The sequence below is a fragment of the Suillus fuscotomentosus genome (genome assembly GCF_016647785.1).
Source record: "Suillus fuscotomentosus strain FC203 chromosome Unknown F5891scaffold_44, whole genome shotgun sequence".
Taxonomy (NCBI): domain Eukaryota; kingdom Fungi; phylum Basidiomycota; class Agaricomycetes; order Boletales; family Suillaceae; genus Suillus; species Suillus fuscotomentosus.
In genome coordinates this window covers 225,916-247,477 of record NW_024539556.1, presented here as the reverse complement: position 1 = coordinate 247,477, position 21,562 = coordinate 225,916, and the positions used below count along the sequence as shown (strand labels likewise).

The following is a 21,562-nucleotide window of genomic DNA, read 5'->3' as shown; positions in this document are numbered from 1 at the left end:
TACAGTAGTAAGCAGCTCTGGGTGACCATTAGTACCATTCTCAATACTGTTCACACTGGCGAAAACCTTACATAGCGGTAGCAATATTACACAAATTATAGAGCGATCTCTCGCCAAAAAATTCAACACCCAAATAATGGAAAATGCGGATTCTCAACAAATCAGGCACCATGACTTATCATTCAATTTCAAGCCATGGTGATGCACTGTCATAACATTGTTGCATCCTGCAATGTGAAAATATATATCACAACCATTGCTAGTGCTACTTTTCACGATAAAGACATGGATGACTTTGGCATCGGAAAATTAAATTACGATAAATAAGCACGTTTAATAATTCGGATACAATTATGCTATGATCCCTTGCTAAGCCGTGATGTCGCAACGTCACAATCTTGTCAGTGACTCCTTATTGTAGTCTATATTTGCATACATCCATCACATCGGGGTGAACGATATTTAAAAGAGGTTTATATGTTGTACAAAATGTGAAGACAATATTTAATATTTAAACTGACATAAAGATGGGTGCACGACTTCAAATTTTGGTGGTGTTTTGTGTGTCATCCAAAATATCAAATATTCACAACCATATTCCCACAGACAATATGTCAACAAATATAATAAATATAATCAGATTTTCCATGTCTGCTTCAATTTAAAGTTTGATTCTTACATAAAACTTTGGAGAAAACTTGAAGTTTTGCCAAAGCTTGACATTTAAATCGAGTTTTAATGTCATGTCATCTGTAAAACTTCAAGTTTTCTCCAAAGTTTTACATGGAAATTGAACTTTAAGTTGAAGCAGACATGAAAAATCTGACTATATTTCTTATGTTTGTTGACATATTGTCTGTGGGAATATGGTTGTGAATATTTGATATTTTGGATTACACACAAAACACCACCAAAATTTGAAGTCGTGCACCCATCTTTATGTTAGTTTAAATATTAAATATTGTCTTCACATTTTGTACAACATATAAACCTCTTTTAAATATCGTTCACCCCGATGTGCATGGCTATGTACCAACAACTCGAATTTCTTGCAGTATAGATAGTTATGTTTAACAGGAGCAGAATTACATCCCTCTATAGTTCCCACGACTACAATATCACGGACTTATCAATTCACTGATGTACTGCTAATCACTGGAACCTCCCAATGCCAAATGAGCCATGGACTCGAGCGTGCTCCGATTCCTTCTATGTATATCCAAGCTCCCAGAGCCACGGTCAGGCGATATCATTGAGATTCACAGTACTCGCCGGTCTGCGAGTCAGGTCTCCCATACATTGTTTCAACAACTATCTTTCATATTGCATTGTAGTGTGATTCCTCCGCATACAATGTTATTTTAATGAGTAACTGCGCAGTTTTGTGGGCATTATCTCAAGCCTGACGCGGTCAGTGGCACCTTTCTTCGCCTTCTTGCTCCTCCATGGTATTTTGTTACCTGTCGCCTCGAGGTCCTGATATCTGTTGCTCGACATAGTTGCTGTCCCTGAACGTCTCTTGATACCGCCACAGCCAATATCATCTCGCAAACATCCCGCGCTTCCTCAGTCTCCTCGCCTACCTTCAGATCCCATTGTCGAGTAGTCCTGTCCGCAGATTTGCTGGTTATTCGCTGGCCGTGTGGAAAATAGGATATGGATTTAATAGAATATTCGTGACCCTTGAAGGTTATTATGTAAATCATCAATTGATCTATTACCCAACTTTATCGTCGCTCGTTTGTCGATTTCGCTTTGAACTTGGCGAGATCACCTTTCCTCATCCCCCCACACCGCTCGGAGTATGCGCACATCCAAGGCATTTTGGCTTCCCTACCAACTCACACAAACTTGCACCTCCCTTGTGGCTTAATTATAAAGTGACACAACCTGGTTGGATCGGCGCTGTCTCAGTCATCCGTGGCAGAGCTACTTCGACCAGGCGAGAGGGTCCTAAATTTGGTTGTGACACCGTTGCCAATTCAATGTCTTCGTGCTGGACCCTAAAAGACTGCGTTAGCAAGTGAATGCGTGAACGAATATGATTCATGTACCTGGGAGGAGGTAAGCTGACCGGATCAAGAACATTTTCATCCTCTTCGTCATCCTCGAGCTCGTCATCATAGACAGGTCGTGGTTCCTGGTTCCTCTCCTTTTTCTGGAACCAGTTGAGGCAAAAGAAGAGAACAAATGGTCGGTTTCCGTCGTCTACACCGACCACATCAGCCTAGCGAGTGACACAGTCAGAACATGACCCAACAAAATTTTAGATAACAAACGTATGTAGCTTGTCCCAGAGGGACATCGACAACTTGCGCAGTTCCTTGTTTATATTTACGCGCCTTTTGCTTCCCCTTGTCTGATAACGACCGAATAAAGTTGAAAAGGGCCCCGCCATCAGGCAAGAGAGTCGATGGAGAGCTGTCTCCATGACGGCCATAGGAAGGTAAGGGTAATGTAGCAGGAAACTGCAGCGCAAGCGTTGAGTGAACTGTGAAATAAACAAGAGAAAGATACATACATCTAAGGGATCACGAAATTGATCCTTTCGACCTGGCTGTGATGCATTCGTGCGTGGAAAGCGAAGAAGTTTTCGGAGGCGAAGGAAAGTGGGCTGCTGCGGGTCTGCTTTAGGTGGAGGTCTCTGCGACACAGGTAAGGTAGATATTGGTGCTCTGCGATGCCCAGTAGGAGGACGACGAGTACTATCTGACTGCAACGATAACGATGGCTGAGTGGGGTCATGAGTAAAAGAATGAGATGCACAGATGCAGTAGATTACCTTTTTGCGCCATGCAATATTCTGGAAGGGAATGTTAGTATATGAGCAGGATATGTTTGCGGAGAATACGTACACAAGCCTGAGCGAGGACCTCGGGTGGAATATCACAAATACAGATCTTGCAGTCGTCTTTGGTGATTGTCGTGTAAGCTAATTGGCGTGAGTCGGGTGAGAGGATAAGTCTAAGAAGATTTTGAACGTTGAAGGAAGCGAGGAGTTGGCGAGACTCGCAATCCCAGAGCTTGATGGTATTGTCGAAGGAAGCACTAGCGAGGAGTGCATGGTCAAATGAAAGTGCTAGGCCGGTGACATCTTTGGTGTGCTCTTCAAAGGCAGGTCCGACAGTCTTCAACGTCGACGCGTCAAACTCGTAGATTGTTCTAGCATTGTCGTCCGTGGTGAAGCTGAATGCGGCTATGATGTTTTTGTTGTTGTTTGTCCAGAACATTGGCGCAGACGTGCCCTCCTACTTCATATCTCCCCACTCTGACATCCAATTTTTGCGATTCGACATCCCAGACCTCAATATACGTTCCCAGCCACGATTTGACTGCGAGCTTCTTCGAATCTGTGGATAATCGAACTGCGCCCACCCAATCGATGCTCTTGAATGGACCAGCCACGAGTTTACCAGTGCCCAGGCTCCATATCCGCGTTATAAAATCATCCGATCCACTCGCCAGCAGCTTGCTGTCCATGGATATATCAATGCATCTGATCCTCCGTGAGTGTCCTTTGAATGTTTTCACATTCCCCGTCTCAACCTCACAGGCTTTCAACTCGGCACTACTCCGATCTCCACCACCAGTGCTAGTCACAACCCATCGACCATCCCTTGATACCGCCACTGCCCTTACCTCATTCTCGCAAATATTCCGCGAATCCTCAATCTCCTTGCTCGCCTTCAAGTCCCATTGCCGAGCGGTCTTGTCCTCGGATCCGCTGATCATTCGCTGACCGTCTGGAAAATAGGATATGGACTGGATCAAGTTTCCGTGACCTTTCAAGGTCATTGATGGTGTCAAATTCGACCTCATGGGAGCTGCTTTCAATGTCAGCGCGGAAGCCATAGCTGCGTCTCCGTCAGCGAAACTGTGAAATAGTACGAGCAAAGTATTCTTTGGAAGCGTTCAAATTTGCAAAGGTGAGGTCTTCCGTTGTCAGTGCACTGTATAACTGACGCTGGCAGTGATTTGAAGATAGGCCCCCTGATCAAGTCAAACATCAGTTCATCTGCGTTAGAAATACAGACGGGGATTTGGTGTTACCGAGAGGTTAGCGCTTTAGAAGCGAAGAACCGAGTCGAGGAGGAATGAATTCTTGAATGTGAGTGCAACCATTGGCTTTGGGCAACGCCTTGCATGTATATACCCTACTACATGGCAGCTGTGCTTTCCACCCTGCATCATTCTATCCGCCGCACTTACTTTTCCTCACAGCCATGGTAGTCACTGCCAGCGCCATGACTAAAGCGCCAAGACTGTTTTCCTTTTCCTGCCCAACGAAGTGCAACAGACACAAGTACTCACTCAAACTTCATTGTTGCTCGTTCATCGGTTTCGCTCTAAACATGTGAACGTTTACGAAGACCACATTTCCTCATCCCATCATGTCAGACTGTTCTGAGTACATGCACATACCGCAATGCCAACGTTGTAGAACATCGTCTGGGACCCAGAAACATGCAATGTGACAGCTCAACTCACCATCATCACATTAGTAAACCGGTGAGTTCTTGATAGCGAGTATGCTGATTGCGGTGCTTCTACATGGCCACATATATTGCTTTGAAATTTCAAAAGCGGATCCTGCTGCACACCCACGATAGCACTCCATTAATCGCTCTACGTATGAAACACTGTTGGGCTACTATGGGGGGAACATTGAAGGTTCAGGGTCGTCATGAGCAGTGTTGGGGGAAAGACGCACAGGTGAGTATTTATTTCGTACTTTGTACCTCGAATGCTCAGCCTCCTTCACCCAATCACGCAGTAGATCCCGCCTCCACTAATCCCACGTAGCCCTCTCCCATCACGATAGTTTTCCACCCCTACGCGATGCAGACATTCGCACGTGAAGAATGGGTAAGTTCCACGTTGATTCACGGGATGTTTTAGTGGCTATCAGGTAATATTTACTGTGTCGTTGGCTTCCAGCGCCATACATTCGGTAATCGCCGAGAAATTCAGCGTAACGCACCCTACAGGACTCATCGGTGCTCTGGTGGCGGCCCAAGTTCCATGCTGTCACGGTGGCATTAAATGTCGGGCAGGGTGCACTGGTATCCGTTCGTGTCGAATAAGTTCGCTCTATGGTGAGCACCAACATCGTTTCTATCAAGAGTTGGTAAGAAACTAAATATGCGACGGAAGTGGATGGTAGCAAGTAATGTTCACTCGCTTAGTAAGTAAGAAACACGATATTGAATTCATATGAATAGTAAATTTTGGTGTCCGGAGATGTACAAGATGATAAAAACACGATGGGAGAGAAAACGAAGTGTGCATGACATGATGATAATAACCCTACAATGCGGATAGATGATAACAGATCCTGATCGGACATCCCAGATTTACGATCGTTGCAAGCTTCTTCGAATCTCGAACTGCTCCCACCAAATCGACGCTCTGACGGTATCTAAGTTCCATATTCGCATTGTTTCATCGTCTAATCTACTCACAAGCAACGTGTTGTACATACAGATATCTTGAATGCAGGTGATCTCCCACGAGTGTCCTTCGAATGTTCTTACAGTCCCAGTTTCAACTTCACAGGCTTTCAGCTCGGCACTCTCCAAATCTCCACCACCAGCGACCATCCCTTGATACTGCCCTGCCACCCACGCCATCCATGGCCGAGAGGTACAATCATCAGATCCGCTGATCATTCGCTGACCGTCTGGAAAATAGGACATAGATGCAATCCATTGTCCGTGGCCCTTCAAAATCATTGATGGTGTCAGCAATGGATTCCATAGTGGCTACTTTCCTAGATGTACAAGCTATGACTTACGTCTCTACCAGTGAAACCACGAAGTACTAGTCAAGTACGAACAAGTATTCTTTGGATGCGTTCAACGGTGCGAGGGCCAGGCCTCCTGGTGTAGATGTACTCTATGACTAACGCTGACAGTGATTTGAAGCCCCCTTGTAAAGACAGTCTATCCGTACTGAAGTCTAAAAGAGATTTCGGTGTTGCCGAGAAGTTGACAGTGAAGACATTGGAGAGCGATGAATTTTTGAATGTGAGAACAGCTGGTAGCCGTCTTGCATTATCATATATTTACCCTGACACGCCCCTTCTGGATGGCAGCTGTGCACTGTTCCTCAATTCTATGCAACGCATTTACTTCTCCTCGCGTCCCAGCTAACAGCCATCGGTATTATTACAAGCGTCAAATCTCCTCGTCCCGCCCAACTTTGGTTGTCATCATTGCTCGTTTGTCAGTTCCTATTTGGACTCAGCGAGATCACCTTTCCTCATTCCACGACATCAAACTGCTTTGAGTACATGCACATCCAAGGCTTTTTTGCTTCCCTCAATCATTTCTGAATCCACAAAAGCTTCAATATTTGAGACGTCCGTTCATAGAATTCAAGGTCGACATTACCATACATTCGTATATCATAACAAATCTCTACCTGCAAGTACTAGATCCCGACAAATATCATCACGCACACAGTGCGCAATCGAGAATGAGACAGCAAGTTGAACACTCACGGAATATATTCACCGCAAGGAAATGTTAAAGAGAACAGGGATCAGCTGGATCAGCGTCGAGGACATTCACTAGTGTCATAGAGTTTGTCATTGGTGGAGCGTTGAACACGTAAGAACATCATAAATGGTGCAATGCGATGCGCCATCGATGTGCTCACCTGTATCATCCTTATATCAGTTGTTGGGCTTGATTTGTTGGAAGCGATGTCGAGAGAGGATTTTCGAGTTTGGTCCCTAAAGGCTAATCCGTAACGCGTTACGGCCGGTGAGCAGCCCTCACATCAACAACGATGGTGATTTTTGAGATACTCCACTCACCTCTTGACTGGAGCGGACTGTTCATTCACGCTAGAACTTCGGATCAGGTTTAAAACACCTTATCGTCCATAATTGGGCTCCTCGACGTTCAATATCGATCACCTCTGCTTTTCCAGTGATGCTAAATATCTTTACAGAAAAGGGCGAATCAGAGGTGGGCGAGAGTAGTGAGACTGGAACAGAGACATACGGGATCATAGCGGTCCACAGCAAAAGGAGGAAGGAAGTTGGCATGGGTGCATTCATGGGTTGGAGAAGGATTCGAGACCGAGCTTATTGATAACGCAACATCAATAACCTGTGAGGTGCCCATCGAGTCAGTGCTTGAATCAGTCAGCTGGTGCGTACCAAACGTGCGAGTGTGAGAGATAAACAGGTTGATGAGGCGACTGCTTGGACACTAAATGAGATATAGGATGGACGCACTGGCGCTTGTAGATAGACATCGATGGCCATGCACATCATGGACCATGATGGTGGTTTCAACACCTGTATTTGTACTTGTTTGATGTACAGGTAAGCGGTATAACTACAATTTTGTACTCTCACCGTTATGTACAGCTGTCAGCTGTATACCTTGGGCTTGTCAAAGAACATATCATAAAATACCTTGGTGCGTGACAGACCACATACCAGCAACTGAATTGAATGTCCTGGACCATTAGAAATCTCATGCGCTATCGCGAGTGTTGGACCGAGGACGTGAGGCCAGTCCGTGTAAGGGTGTCATACAGAAACGAAACCCGAACGACCGTAGTGTCCATACCGGTATAGAAGATCCAGTGGTATTATATAGATGCGCATTAAGCTAACTACCACTACGTCTGCTGCCGGTCGCGCCATTCTAGCGGGGTGACCTGTGTTGGCGTCAGTCACTGAATAATCTCGCAGAGGTCGTCCGGCTCATGACAACATAATTGGCTTCATCCAGAAAGTCAACGATGAGGCAGGGGATGTTCTTATCGGAGGCACCGGTAAGGCAGATAGTATGACTCACCTGCGACTTTTCTCATGATCCTACAGGTGATGACTCCAAGGGCTACTCCGTACAGCATTCTAACCAAAGATCCTGAATCAATCACCATGAAAGAAGAAATATCTGATCCTGTCATCACTGTAATGGTTTCTGTTCGACAATGCGGCCAGATGTACTAACAACTTCTCAGGTTTATGTATACGACGACGCGAATTATGAGAAGACTCTGGAACTCATCGATAACATCTCGCCTAATACACTGACTGGCTCTAGGAGGGTCGCACTTAAGGTCTCTGTGATATGCGTTGACTGACAACCTCTTCTCCAGCTTTGCCGCAGACCACAAAGCCCTTCTGACTCTCGCAAACAAGCTACGCAACACTGCTGGCAACGTCTGTTACCACGAAGAATGCACTGGCGCGGTCGTGTGTCAACAACCCTTTGGAGGAGGACGATCGAGTGAAACTAACGACAAAGCCATCTTCTACCAGTTCCTTTCGGCGAGACGCATCAAGGAGAACTTCGTGGACCCGGAGGACTTCTAAGGCCTGTCAAACAATAATTGGTATCCACATAAAATTACTAGTAATTGACATTGTATAGATCAAAGAATCATATTGTTACTTGTCTTCGATGAGAAATGTTTACGAAGGACAAATGTTTAGGTATCCTGAGGAACAAGGAAGAGCACTAGAGCAGCAAATACCAAGGCCTCAACGCGCCATCGTCACTCTACATTAATCGTGGCGCACACTAGATTTGGGAAACTTGTGCGATGCTATTGTCCACTCTGCAACCACGACGATAGCGAACAACTGGAAATTCAAGCTCGATAGCAGATATAGAATCGACATAGAACAAAACCGTACACCTGGTATTACTGCAACTGGATCATTTGAAAGTAGCGCTAGAAATATTGGTTCAGCAACTACAAGGGACAGTCAAGGCTAAGAACTCACACATCTCGGCAATTCGACCAGTTTTCTCCATGGGCCATGCGACTCAAATCAATCTGTTGCGCACGGGGTATTGTGAACACAATCCCAGGATAATAAAACGGTCGTTCTCGGGAAGGGGGTGGTACCCAGAAAAACAGCCGATGGTGGGCTCCTTTCATCCATCCATCTTTCAGCATGACAGGGTTTGAATTAAGATGAGAGGAATCCTCGAGTAGCTCATCAGGGTTTTGCAGTGCATGTTCTAAGTTTGATGCGAAGCAAATGGTGGGATGGTTCTGAATAATGGTTGACACGATAGTTTCGCGTTTGCAAGGCGTGCTGGGGTGGATGCCCGAAGAGAATGCGGAGGGGTGGATGTTAATGTGTTCCTGGAATCGCTGCTTTGTCGCTGAATTCCACACCCAGACAGTGGAATCTAAAGAACCAGACACGATGTGAGAGCCATCGGGCGAGAACGAGACTGACGAAACCGGACCAGTGTGCCCTTGGAAGGGCTCACCCAATGGCAGCCCCGTTGCTGCATCCCACACCCGGACAGTGGAATCTCTTGAACCAGACACGATGCGAGTGCCATCGGGCGAGAACGAGACTGACAAAACCTCATCAGTGTGCCCTCGGAAGGGCTCACCCAATGGCAGCCCCATTGCTGCATCCCACACCCGGACAGTGGAATCGTCTGAACCAGACACGATGCGAGTGCCATCAGGCGAGAACGAGACTGACCAAACCGGACCAGTGTGCCCTCGGAAGGGCTCACCCAATGGCAGTCCCGTCGCTGCATCCCACACCTGGACAGTGGAATCTTGTGAACCAGACACGATGCGAGTGCCATCGGGCGAGAATGAGGCTGACGAAACCGGACCAGTATGCCCTCGGAAGGGCTCACCCAATGGCAGCCCTGTTGCTGCATCCCACACCCGGACAGTGGAATCTCTTGAACCAGACACGATGCGAGTGCCATCGGGCGAGAACGAGACTGACCAAACCTCATCAGTGTGCCCTCGGAAGGGCTCACCCAATGGCAGACCCGTTGCTGCATCCCACACCCGGACGGTGGAATCTCTTGAACCAGACACGATGCGAGTGCCATCGGGCGAGAATGAGACTGAGTAAACCGAATCAGTGTGCCCTCGGAAGGGCTCACCCAATGGCAGCCCCATTGCTGCATCCCACACCCGGACAGTGCAATCCCAAGAACCAGACACAATGCGAGTGCCATCGGGCGAGAACGAGACTGACTCAACCGATTCAGTGTGCCCTCGGAAGGGCTCACCCAATAGGAGCCCCGTTGCTGCATCCCACACCCGTACAGTGGAATCTCTTGAACCAGACACGATGTGAGTGCTATCGGGCGAGAACGAGACTGACGAAACCGAATTAGTGTGCCCTCGGAAGGGCTCACCCAATGGCAGCCCCGTTGCTGCATCCCACAGCCGGGCAGTGGAATCTCTTGAACCAGACACGATGCGAGTGCCATCGGGCGAGAACGAGACTGAGTAAACCTCATCAGTGTGCCCTCGGGAGGGCTCACCCAATGGCAGCCCCGTTGCTGCATCCCACACCCGTACAGTGGAATCTCTTGAACCAGACACGATGTGAGTGCCATCGGGCGAGAACGAGACTGACGAAACCGAATTAGTGTGCCCTCGGAAGGGCTCACCCAATGGCAGCCCCGTTGCTGCATCCCACACCCGGACAGTGGAATCTCTTGAACCAGACACGATGCGAGTGCCATCGGGCGAGAACGAGACTGACCAAACCGGCTTAGTGTGCCCTTGGAAGGGCTCACCCAATGGCAGCCCTGTTGCTGCATCCCACACCCGGACGGTGGAATCTCTTGAACCAGACACGATGCGAGTGCCATCGGGGGAGAACGAGACTGAGTAAACTGAACCAGTATGCCCTCGGAAGGGCTCACCCAATGGCAGCCCCGTTGCTGCATCCCACACCCGGACAGTGGAATCTTTTGAACCAGACACGATGCGAGTGCCATCGGGCGAGAACGAGACTGACCAAACCTCATCAGTGTGCCCTCGGAAGGGCTCACCCAATGGCAGCCCTGTTGCTGCATCCCACACCCGGACAGTGGAATCTTTTGAACTAGACACGATGCGAGTGCCATCGGGCGAGAACGAGACTGACCAAACCGGCTTAGTGTGCCCACTGATCACGGTCAGAATAGCCGTCCAGTTCACGAGACGTCCATCCATCAGACGAAGAGTGTTCGGAAATCTTGCAGCAAACGTTGTAGCTATCGTGGACTTTGTAGGGGAAAATGGCAGCGCTGATACATATAGATGCGGCGTGCTGTACAAAATCATGCTGGCAAAAAGCTGGACGAATCTCTGCACATCCGTTGCAGTGGACAAGACATTTTCATATCCAGATTGGCCCTGTGTTTGCGCGTGAGCACTTCGCCTGACGCCACCAGGTGACTCTGTTCTCACCTTCAGCCACTGGGTAATGAGTGGAAGTACAGCGACTGCGCTGCTGAGTGCATTGAGGAGGCCGAGTGCTTCGATCCAGAAGAGTAATCGCTCGTTGTCGAGGAATGATCCTATTTCCTTGGCGAGCTGCGTGTCAAAGTCTGTTGCTCGGACGTGCGTGACCCAAAATCGACAGGAATAGGACAGGTGCGAGGAGATGTGTGTTGCGACTCTGTCCGGCAGCCCGGTATCCTCACTGTTGGGGAGGTACGAAGACTTTAAATCACACATATTGAAGCGAAGGTCTTGTTCCATCACTCGAAGTGACGCAAAAGCAAGATTGCGTTGCGAGTTCGACATGTCCACAAAAAAGTCTCCGCTGGATGATTTGTTTGTCAGGAATTCGCGGAAGGACGCGTGAAGGGGTCGGATGGGGCTGGATGAGTTGGTGGTCCCGCTTAGCAGGGATCCCATGTGTGCTACCACGAGTTCCACTTCGTAACGCTCGCTTTCATCTCGAAAATGGCGCCGCATGGCATTCAGGGCATCTAAAGAGAGCGGTTCGGCTGAGCCAAGTATTTGTCCCATCACGGAATGAAACTTCGCTAGCGTTTGCTGATAACCACCTTCTGTCATGTGTTTGTCCTTCCGCATGTTCTCTCTTAAAATGAATTCATACATGCCATACAACAAGTTTTCCTGCACTCCATGATCGTGGGACACGACATCATTGAAACGATCAATTGCGCGTGAGCCAGTAGGGATGTCTCGGATATAGTTGCATGCAAGACGCGCCCACTCGAATAGCCCACCAGCTTTGTTAGCGAGGGCTGCGAACTGTTCGTTCCCAAGACCGGACACCTCTTTCAGCTCGTGGGACACAAAAGTACGGATGTCTTTCTTCGAGTCCTTTTTTGAAATGTCGTCCATGGATAACTGTTTAATATGTGGAGTATCCTGAAATACAGAAGTGATATCAGGAAGCGCGCGAGAGGTAACAAGAATCCGAAAGTTGGATGGGAGTTCGGTGATTTGGGGAAGACCTTCGGCCTCCAGTTTACCGGCAAGTATGCGAAGAAGGTTACGCCGCGTCTCGACGCCGCCGCTCTCGTCCAGCGCCTCGATCACAATCAAGACGGGTCCCACACTCGACCCGGAAAACTTCTTTGACGGTTCCATCAACAGCTTGCGCCACTGCTGGATGATATCTGTCGTATTCTTGAGCGCCTTGGTATGTCCGACTGCATTCGCCAATGTTCGTCGGAACTCCGGATCGCGGTCAGCAAGGTCGCGAGCAATGGTGGAGAAGACTTTTTTATGACGCTCGTCTGCTCCAGAGCGCTTGTCAAAGCAGAAACACGAACCAAGACCTCCCGAGTCGTTGAACCAGTTAGCGATTGTGTGAGCGATGGCTGATTTGCCCGTGCCCGCAGGGCCAGATAGCCACAACACGCGCTCAGCAGTATCTCTGCTGTCGTTGATCCATTCAGTGATCTGCGAGAGAATGGTTGTGCGCGTCTCTGGTAGGCATTGTTTCGTGGTGTCTAGTCCCGCGTCTGCTGCATAAGGCATATCGCTGAGATCCAGTTTCTCACCCAGTTCATCATCTGAAGGCGTATGAGCGGATGGAAAGTCAGAAGAACGTCCGAATTCTTACTCGTAAACTGGACAAGATCGGCTATGTCACGAAGGGCTTGGTCCCGAAATTGTTGCATAAGCTCATCCAAAGTCTTGTTGTACCGTGTGATCAGATAATCCGCCTCTGAGACAGCATTTTTCCTGAGTCTCTTCCCTGTCATAATGGTTCGAGATTCACAATATGCGGAATGCAACAACTCGATGACTTACAAAAGCTCTTGTCCTTTGAGTAGTCTTTGATGAAACGCGCGCAATCTAGAGTCTGTTGAGCAATTCGTCCAGCGATCACGCGCTGGGATGAAATCTGGCCAAGAGTGTCCTTGAGTGACATGAAGCGGTAAACTTCTTCTAGTTTCTCGAAAAGAGATTGTATCGATTGGTCGCGTTCCGTTTGAGCGAGAATGATCTACATAGAGTCAACAACTGCTGAACAGGAGGGCAAACTACACGTACTTTGGATGCAGCAGACAGCATACCCAGCACCATCTTTGCGTAAGGATGTACCTAAACAACCTGATTAGCTTGCTTCCAACCAAGAAGAACGGCCCGTACATCCGCAAGTTTCTTGATGACAGTGTTGAAAATCTCGAGTGGTTGAATATATGTGGCCTGGAAATCGTCTGCGGCAGCGAGATCTTTTGACCCATCCTTGGCTTTGGATAACGCAGAAGTGACCTGTCCCCCGAGTAGTCTCACACTTTCCATATCCTCACGGGTACCCCGAAGTTTATCATCAATTGATTGGGGATCCGGAATTTCTTCCACGCCAAGAGGGGCGTTAAGGACCTGCACGACCACCAAAATTTAGAAATGAAAACTAGATCGTTTGGCGTAGATACCTTTGAAGCAGGCTCTCCGGATGCTCCTTCAATCACACAGCCACTTAGATTTCAGATGTGGCGGCTTTGTCGCCATCGGAAGGATGCAGACGCGACGCATCCTTGGTAGACCCTCAGACAAGTCCAAGATCGAAATAATAACTACTTACTTCGACATTCTGATTCGATGAAGCACCTCCATGATCGGCGTTCTGGACGGTAGGGATTTGACGGCGGGAACGCTTGAAGCGTTTCTGCACAATATCAGCTATATTCTAGCTCCTTCAGCATTCAGGCCGACGTACAGAAACTTTTTTAGTCACATTCTTCTTCACTTTCCGCAGGGCCTGACCGAGACCGCAGCCGCTACGGTGCTGGTTCTGGATGAAAGATGCGCGAGGCAGCGACGATGTCATCAGCGCTTGTCGACAGCGATGTCATTAGGGCACGTACCGAGCTCTCGCCAGCAGTTACAGTTGGTTCTCTGGATTCATTGGCCTCTGGAGGAGGTTCCTGCCTGTGGTCTTGGCTCATTGCGAACAGTCAAAAATTGAGATCAGCTTGAGGAAAATCAATGCGAGAATTAGAGGGAGGGGAGAGTACTCGGTAGGACCACAAGTTGACTGGTCTACAAGCCTCAAGGCAGCGCTAATCATTCAGCCACGTTCAAGTTAGAGTAATGGAACGTGGTTCGTGCAAGCGCTCGAGAAATTTTAGCATTGTTCATCATGCAACAACCTTGATATCCATGGGTGCAAGTAAGTAAATACATACATATGTATGGCACAACGAAAGTTGCATCACAATCATCAGGCTGAACTTTGGTAGTACTTAGTATGGAGCTCGGTGTGTCCGCTGTGACCTGTCACACGCACCAAATCTTGACTCGTGCCGAGTCAGTGTCCGAGTTTGCCCTATATAGATAAGGTATTTACGTTTCGACCTCGGCCAGATCTAACACCCCAGAACTTGCGAACTTCATCTGGAACTTTTCTTCTATATGATTAATATTGAAAGCCTATTGGACAGGTTCGTCGCATTAAGATGCTCTTGATCCATAATATGTAGGTATCAATGCATGTCATCCAATCTGAGTGTCCTCCGAATTTTTTCACAACCCCAGTCCCAACCTCACAGCTGGCTTTCAGCCTGGCACTTTTTCAAATATCCACCACCAGTGACAATCCATCGACCATCCCTTGGACCGTGAGTGTCCTTTGAATGTTTTCACATTCCCCGTCTCAACCTCACAGGCTTTCAACTCGGCACTACTCCAATCACCACCACCAGTGCTAGTCACAACCCATCGACCATCCCTTGATACCGCCACTGCTCTTACCTCATTCTCGCAAATACTCCACGAATCTTCAACCTCCTTGCCCGCCTTCAGATCCCATTGCTGAGCGGTCTTGTCCTCAAATCCGCTGACCATTCGTTGACCGTCTGGAAAATAGGATATGGACTGAATCAAGTTTCCATGACCCTTTAAGATCATTGATGGTGTCAAATTCGACCTCATGGGAGCTGCCTTCGATCTCTGCGCGGAAGCCATGGTTGCGTCTCCATCAGCAAAACTGTGAAATAGTACGAGCAAAGTATTCTTGGGGAGCGTTCAAATTTGCAAGGGTGAGGTCTTCCGTTATCAGTGCATTGTATAACTGACGCTAGCAGTGATTTTTGAAGATAGGCTCCCTGATCAAGTCAAACATCAGTTCATCTGCGTTAGCAATACAGACGAGCATTTGGTGTTACCGAGAGGTTGGCGCTTTAGAAGCGAAGAACTCGAGGAGCGATGAATTCCTGCATGTGAGTGCAACTATTGGCCTTGGGCAACGCCTTGCATGTATATACCCTACCACATGGCAGCTGTGCCATTTCACCCTGCATCATTGTATCCGTCGCACTTACTTTTCCTCGCTTCCCCTCACAGCCATGTAGTCACTGCGAACGCCATGACTAAAGCGTCAAAACCGTTTCCCTTCTCCCACTCAACGATTTGCCACAAACACAAGTACTCAATCAAACTTCATCATTGCTCGTTCATCGGTTTCGCTCTAGACACGTGAACGTTTACGAAGGCGACCTTTCAAGTTCCTCATCCTATCATATCATACTGTTCCGAGTACATGCACACGCCGCAATGCCAATGTTCTAGACATGGATGTTTCGCAAACTGTGTGTTTGTCTTTGACCACATCTCAACTATCTTATTTCAGAACCGTCACTTCCGATCCTCTTTGACGCTGAGATCAAGCGCTCATCTACAGAATTCAAGATTGATCTGCTGGTAGTAAACCAGAAATTTGTGTTTAGAAATACGGACATCGTCTGGGACTCGTAAATATGCAATGTGACAGCTCAACTCGCCAGCATCAAATCGGCGAACCGGTGAATTCTTGCTAGCGATTATGCTGATTGCGGCGCTTCTACATGGCCATATATATTGCTTACATTTTCGAATACAGATACATCTTGCTGCACACCCACGATAGCACTTCACCAATCGCTCTGCATATGAGACGCTGCTGGGCTACTATGGGGGGAGCGTTGAGGGTTCAGGGTCGTCATGAGCGGTGTTGGGGAAAAGACGCACAAGTAAGTATCCATTTCATACTTTGTACCTCGAATACTCAGCCTTCTCCACCCAATCGCGCAGTAGATCCCGCTCCCGCTAATCCCACGTAGCCCTCTCCCACCACGATAGTTTTCCATCCCTACGTGATGCAGGTGAAGAATAGGGTAAGTTCCACGTCGATTCACGGGATGTTTTAGATTCTTGACTTACAAGCTATCAGGTAATATCACTGTGTCATTGGCTTTCGGCGCTATACATTCGGTAGTCACCGAAAGATTCAACGTAACGCACCCTACAGGACTCATCGGTTCTCTGGTGGCGGCCTAAGCTCCATGCTGTCACGGGGGCACTAAATGTCGGGCAGGGGTGCACTGGTATCCGTTGATATCGGAAATCGCCACCTCGGATAAGCTCGCTCTATAATGGAGCACCAACATCGTTTCTATGAAAAGTTCGTAGGAAACTAAATACACGACAGAAGTGTATGGTAGCAAGTAATGTTCACTCGCTTTGTAAGTAAGAAACATGATATTGAATTCATATCAGTAAATTTTGGTGTCTGGAGATGTACAAGATGATAAAAACACGATGGGAGAAAACGAAGTGTGCATGATATGATGATAATAACCCTACAATGCGGATAGATTTTGGGTAATGATAACAGATCCAATAAGATACATTTAAAATGCGAGAATGAGCTGGAGCGTCCAATGCCGCCAAATAATATCAATACCAAACAGAGAGTTCGTCGTGGAAGTTATCATGGAAGGTATCACCGCTCAGGGGCGAGTGTCAAACCAGTACCTATTTTGTCTGGTGATCCAGGATCAGCAGCGATGAACACGCCGTCTGGATCAAACTGTTGCTCGGCGTGCGACGAAGCATCCGAGTCAGGGCTATCACGCCCACGATTTGACATGGGTGAAGGCGAAGTGGTGACAATTTGATCAAAAAACGTGGAATATGGGTTATCGATAGGCGACAGGAAATCTTGTTGTAGTGCGGGAGACGGACAGTCGTCCTGAGCCGTCATGTGTGTCGGTGTAGATGTCACGTTCTCGGCGAAAAAGGTATATACGTAGGATTGTGCATGCTGCAGAGGTGATGAGTGCGCATGCCAATACCTAGGACCTTCAGGAATCAGAGGGCCCGAAGGGTGATGTCGAGAAGCAAAGAGACCCTCTGCTGCAGCCTGGCATGGTTTATACCTAGACCCTAACGGATTTCCGCTGAAATTGCAGTCAGATGTGTTATAAGTCGTCTATAGAATGTCTGGCTCACCAAATAGCACATCCAACCCCTTCACGAAGACATCCGCATGCACTGCGAACCATTCGGATAACCGCGGCACGCTCAAAGTATGATGTGTCTAATGGAACGACAGCAGATGTTGCATCGTTCCTAGCTATCCACACACCAGTGTTGCCCCGGCGCGAAGCTCGCATATGAACTACAGCGCCACATCCATTGGTTTGCCATCTGGATGACTGATAGCCGCTCGGAAGCGGTGGCGGTGGATATGACGGAAGCGGCGACAGAACATAGGTCGAGGGCCTGTTTAAACATGGTTGCTGCTCGTCCCCACCACAAAATAATATGTGGCAATATGGGTCTGGCCCTACCGCAGCAACTGAGTCCGTCTGCGGCGACAGCGGCGCATCGTAGCTTTGCTCCCAGTTCTGGTTTGACTCTTCGTCATCGCTAGGAGATTCAATCCATGATGGCGACCTTTCCACCCTCACTCCTGGCCATGGCGGAGTGACACGTCCAGCTTCTGCACGCTGGGCGTTGACGACATTATGATCAAGTCGCATTGCGCCTCTTCTCCGCAATCTGGATGCTTCGCCGCTGCGAACAAGATCTGATAGGACGATGGAATCGTCCACATCTGTTGGTACCAAGTGTTCTGAAGATTCCACATCATTACTCTGTGATTCTCGCCTGTAGAGCTGGGGCATGATGAAAGATTCAGAATCGGAAGGTAATGTGATGTGTCGTCTCGATCCAAGGGCACATACGGTTACGTCAGCTATTAATATTACAATAACCCCTCACACGGGGGTCACAATCTACTCTAGAAAACATTTTTCAAAATCACCAGCGCCATTGCGTCTAGCATAGATTTGGCTATCTACGAATGCTTCCAGCCCACACAATCCGTCACCCACACCGCAGAACGCCAAAGGCTGGATTTCATCGTTGATGAGAATTCGAATAAAATCTCTTGGTATCCCCGCTTCAAAACACTGCATCTTTTCCGTAATCATCCGCCCAGAGAAAGGCACAAGACGAGAAACTACCCATGTCGATTGCGGGCTAGCCTCTGTGGGGCTAGGAGGATATGTCTGAGGGAACAGTCCAAGTGCACTATAGATGGCAACCATTTCATCGTCGTGAGAGAAGTCAGCGTAGACCGTTCTATCGAGTGGGAACGTGATCGGTGATGAGTCAAGAGTCGAGTTGGTTTGCGTGTGATCTTCGACAGGTGTCCCCTTGAGACGCGCAAGAAGCTCGTTCACGTAGCCGACACCTTGCACACGGCCCAGAGGATTTCCGTACCTTGTCACAGTTGCAGTGTGAGCGTCAAAATGATTTGTTGATGAGTTACTCACCCTGTCATGTAGTATTTCTGCAGGTCTTGATAATGTTCATAGGCTTGGAACTCCTGTAGAGAGAAGAGATCACAAAATCGGCTTTCTTTCTCCTCAGATACAGTCTCGAATGCACACAACGACATTAGTTCGGGAATGTCCTGGCTGAGAATCTCAGCTCCAACAGCAGCTGTATTGAGGCGATCTACGATCGAAGCTGAGAATATATCTCGCCACGTGTTCGCTTCATTTTTTGATGCTCGGGAGTTGGGACACATGCTGTTCTTCAAGGTATTGTTCGACTAGAAGAAGACCGTAGATGAGCAATCGGCAAATTCAGTTTGATAGATATGCATCCTACTGTCTCTGTTTCGGATATTATGACTGAGACTGATGGATGATAGAGCTGTCGACTTGCATCGGCGAAACCTGGAATTGCAATGGTCGAGAAAGGTTTCATACTTCAACTGTATGCTTACCTGCAGTCCAATTAACAGCAGACATCACTACGCGATCTCCTCCAGACGCTCTGACAAAGGGTAACATATGATCGTCAACAAGATGGCTGTACCGACGGTATGTTTCTGCACCCGAATGAAATGACCTAAACGTGATCCTTAAGCATTGACATGGCTAGAAGCTCGTAATGTTAGTCCTACTGTGTGGAGCCTAAGGGCACAAGATCAGCTACACCAAGGTGCCATTGGTATGAACGAAGAAATTCCAGCTTCGGGTCGACATATTTGGAAGCGTTCAACAATTTCTGCAAACTCCTTTGGATTCTCTTAGAGGCGCTGCTGGTCGGATAACGTGCCCCGTGGCGCTGAAGCTGTTGATGCTTTAAGCAAAGAACTGGTGGTCACTGGCGACCAGGGTCTACTTACAATGTTGACCTGGAGCGATACGAATAGTGGTTATCAAAGACTAAACTCATCTATGACAAGTGTACTTGCCTGGGTTATACTACATCCATTGGGAGGGTGCTGGTACTCTTCGACAGGATAGTATGGAGTGTACGGCCCCCAGAATTGTTGTGACTCGCTGAAAAGAATACGACTGTTGATTTCGGATGCAAGTTGCGGAACAAGGTCGAAATAATGTCCGGATAGCAAGACTGTCATGAAGAGTGCGAGCAAGATTGAAATTGCTTTCCTGATTGGAAAAGAACTAGGGGGTAGGCGATAAAATGTTAGACCAGAGTCATCATAGACCGCAGCAGGCTTGCCGGAATTAGCAGACAGCGGAAGGACGAGCAGGTGCCCAGAGTTTTTGACCATGATAGCCCGTCGAAAGAAGCCTCGAGGCTGTAGGACAGTCGATTATAAGTATGTACAGACTACCGAGCAGCGGCCCGCACGAACGTTTATGTGAACTATATTTAGCCATACCCGGCAGCGAACTGAAGCGAATTGACACAACGAAACCAACCGAATTCGAAGCGAAGCGAAGTTACCTCGAAGTCATCCCGGCAACACGGCATCAACGTGTACCAAGGGCCAAAAGCACGCAAAGATGGGTGAGCATGATAGTAGAGTCACCAACTCAGCCTTGCAGTGACGCGGTGCTCTGCGAACTGTATACGAATAGTCTGTTTTTGATGTTGGTTTTCTAGCTTGCAAGTATGATTTGGTATGGTACACCCCCTACAAATTCTTCCCTTCCCCATCCTGGCCGCCTCATACTCAACGAAATGATAAACTTGAGTGGTATTTCACGAGTGGAGATTCCTTCAGTGTTCAGAATAATATTGTCCTCTCGCTGAGCACGAAACGCAGTCAAAGTATAGTGATTCAATATTGTGCGTCTCGAGATAAGAAACCATCGGGGTGAATGTCAATCTCTGAAATTCGATATCTTCCAAATCTTGTAATAATCTTTATAGCGGCGTAATCTGGCAATTACCTGGGTGCAATATTAGCGGGACTCTTTTGTATCGGCCCGAATGGTTTGGGACGGTACTTCCTTCTGCCGAGAGACAGATCCGTGCAGGACTTGCCCAAGAATAGTTTCGCTTATCTCGATACGCAGCCACTGCGGTCTGTTTCAGAGTGGCCTGGGGTCCGTCTCCGTGCGGGCTCTTGCAGATGTAGCAAGAAGCAGCTGGCCAACTCTCCGCTCTGTCCTATCTCGACCATCCCACCATCAACCTTTAATCTCAAGGCCTGCTTCAGATTTGTGGGAATTCCATGGAGTAGAACTGCTGCGACAGAAGACAGAAGGGGCTCTGATGGATAACCGGTGAAGTAATACCCACATCCTATCTGCGGTCGTCGAAAAGTATATGCGCAGGTGACTGGCCACTGCTTTTTGGAGACAGCACTGGGGTAACCAAAGCAAATTTCAAGACTGAATCTCTGAGATAGGACAGCGAAAGCCTGACGGTTGTTTTGGTAGATGTAGACAGTAGCGTGGAAAAAGTTCGCTGTCAATCGGTAATTAGACGAGTCTCTTTTCCACTTTGTTCATTTTTCATTCCATATTATGCATCATTCGTCACCAGGATATCGAGTATTTGAACTGAAGACCTCAATTGCTAAATTCCATTGATACTTTCGGTTTGTGACGCGGTAGTGTGGCTGCAGCCGACTTGATTTCAAGGTGCTCATCTTTTTGAACTCAAGAACCAGTGCTAGTGACAACCTGACGACCATCATATCATTGAAGAATACTATTACATCCACTATATTCGTGCACCCTTGGCTTGGAGTCTGCACCGATGTCCGGTGACCTCCCAAAGTGAGATTTGCATTCTTGTTGTA

At 48.0% G+C, this 21,562-nt stretch overlaps 3 protein-coding genes across 3 annotated transcripts; 1 reads left to right on the top strand and 2 right to left on the bottom strand.

The window, feature by feature from the left end:
* Positions 1-7,378: 7,378 nt before the first annotated feature.
* F5891DRAFT_1149286 (pyrroline-5-carboxylate dehydrogenase rocA) lies at positions 7,379-8,341 on the top strand (the record flags this gene model as incomplete). The annotated part of the gene is made up of 4 exons (XM_041365089.1): positions 7,379-7,794; positions 7,844-7,936; positions 7,987-8,100; positions 8,168-8,341. The coding sequence occupies exons 1-4, from the start codon at positions 7,762-7,764 to the stop codon at positions 8,339-8,341; spliced, it is 414 nt and encodes a 137-aa protein (XP_041223292.1). The 5' UTR covers positions 7,379-7,761.
* Positions 8,342-16,861: 8,520 nt separating this feature from the next.
* Positions 16,862-18,218, bottom strand: F5891DRAFT_514673 (uncharacterized protein). The gene is made up of 2 exons (XM_041372113.1): positions 17,494-18,218; positions 16,862-17,441 (listed from the first exon to the last, which is right to left on the bottom strand). Exons 1-2 carry the CDS (start codon positions 18,168-18,170, stop codon positions 16,985-16,987), a joined length of 1,134 nt encoding a protein of 377 aa, XP_041223291.1. The 5' UTR covers positions 18,171-18,218; the 3' UTR covers positions 16,862-16,984.
* Positions 18,219-18,224: 6 nt separating this feature from the next.
* F5891DRAFT_1047100 (acid phosphatase) lies at positions 18,225-20,164 on the bottom strand. The gene is made up of 7 exons (XM_041362342.1): positions 19,757-20,164; positions 19,688-19,696; positions 19,463-19,632; positions 19,283-19,407; positions 19,165-19,232; positions 18,825-19,105; positions 18,225-18,771 (listed from the first exon to the last, which is right to left on the bottom strand). The coding sequence occupies exons 1-7, from the start codon at positions 20,078-20,080 to the stop codon at positions 18,282-18,284; spliced, it is 1,467 nt and encodes a 488-aa protein (XP_041223290.1). The 5' UTR covers positions 20,081-20,164; the 3' UTR covers positions 18,225-18,281.
* Between the last annotated feature and the right edge of the window lie 1,398 nt (positions 20,165-21,562).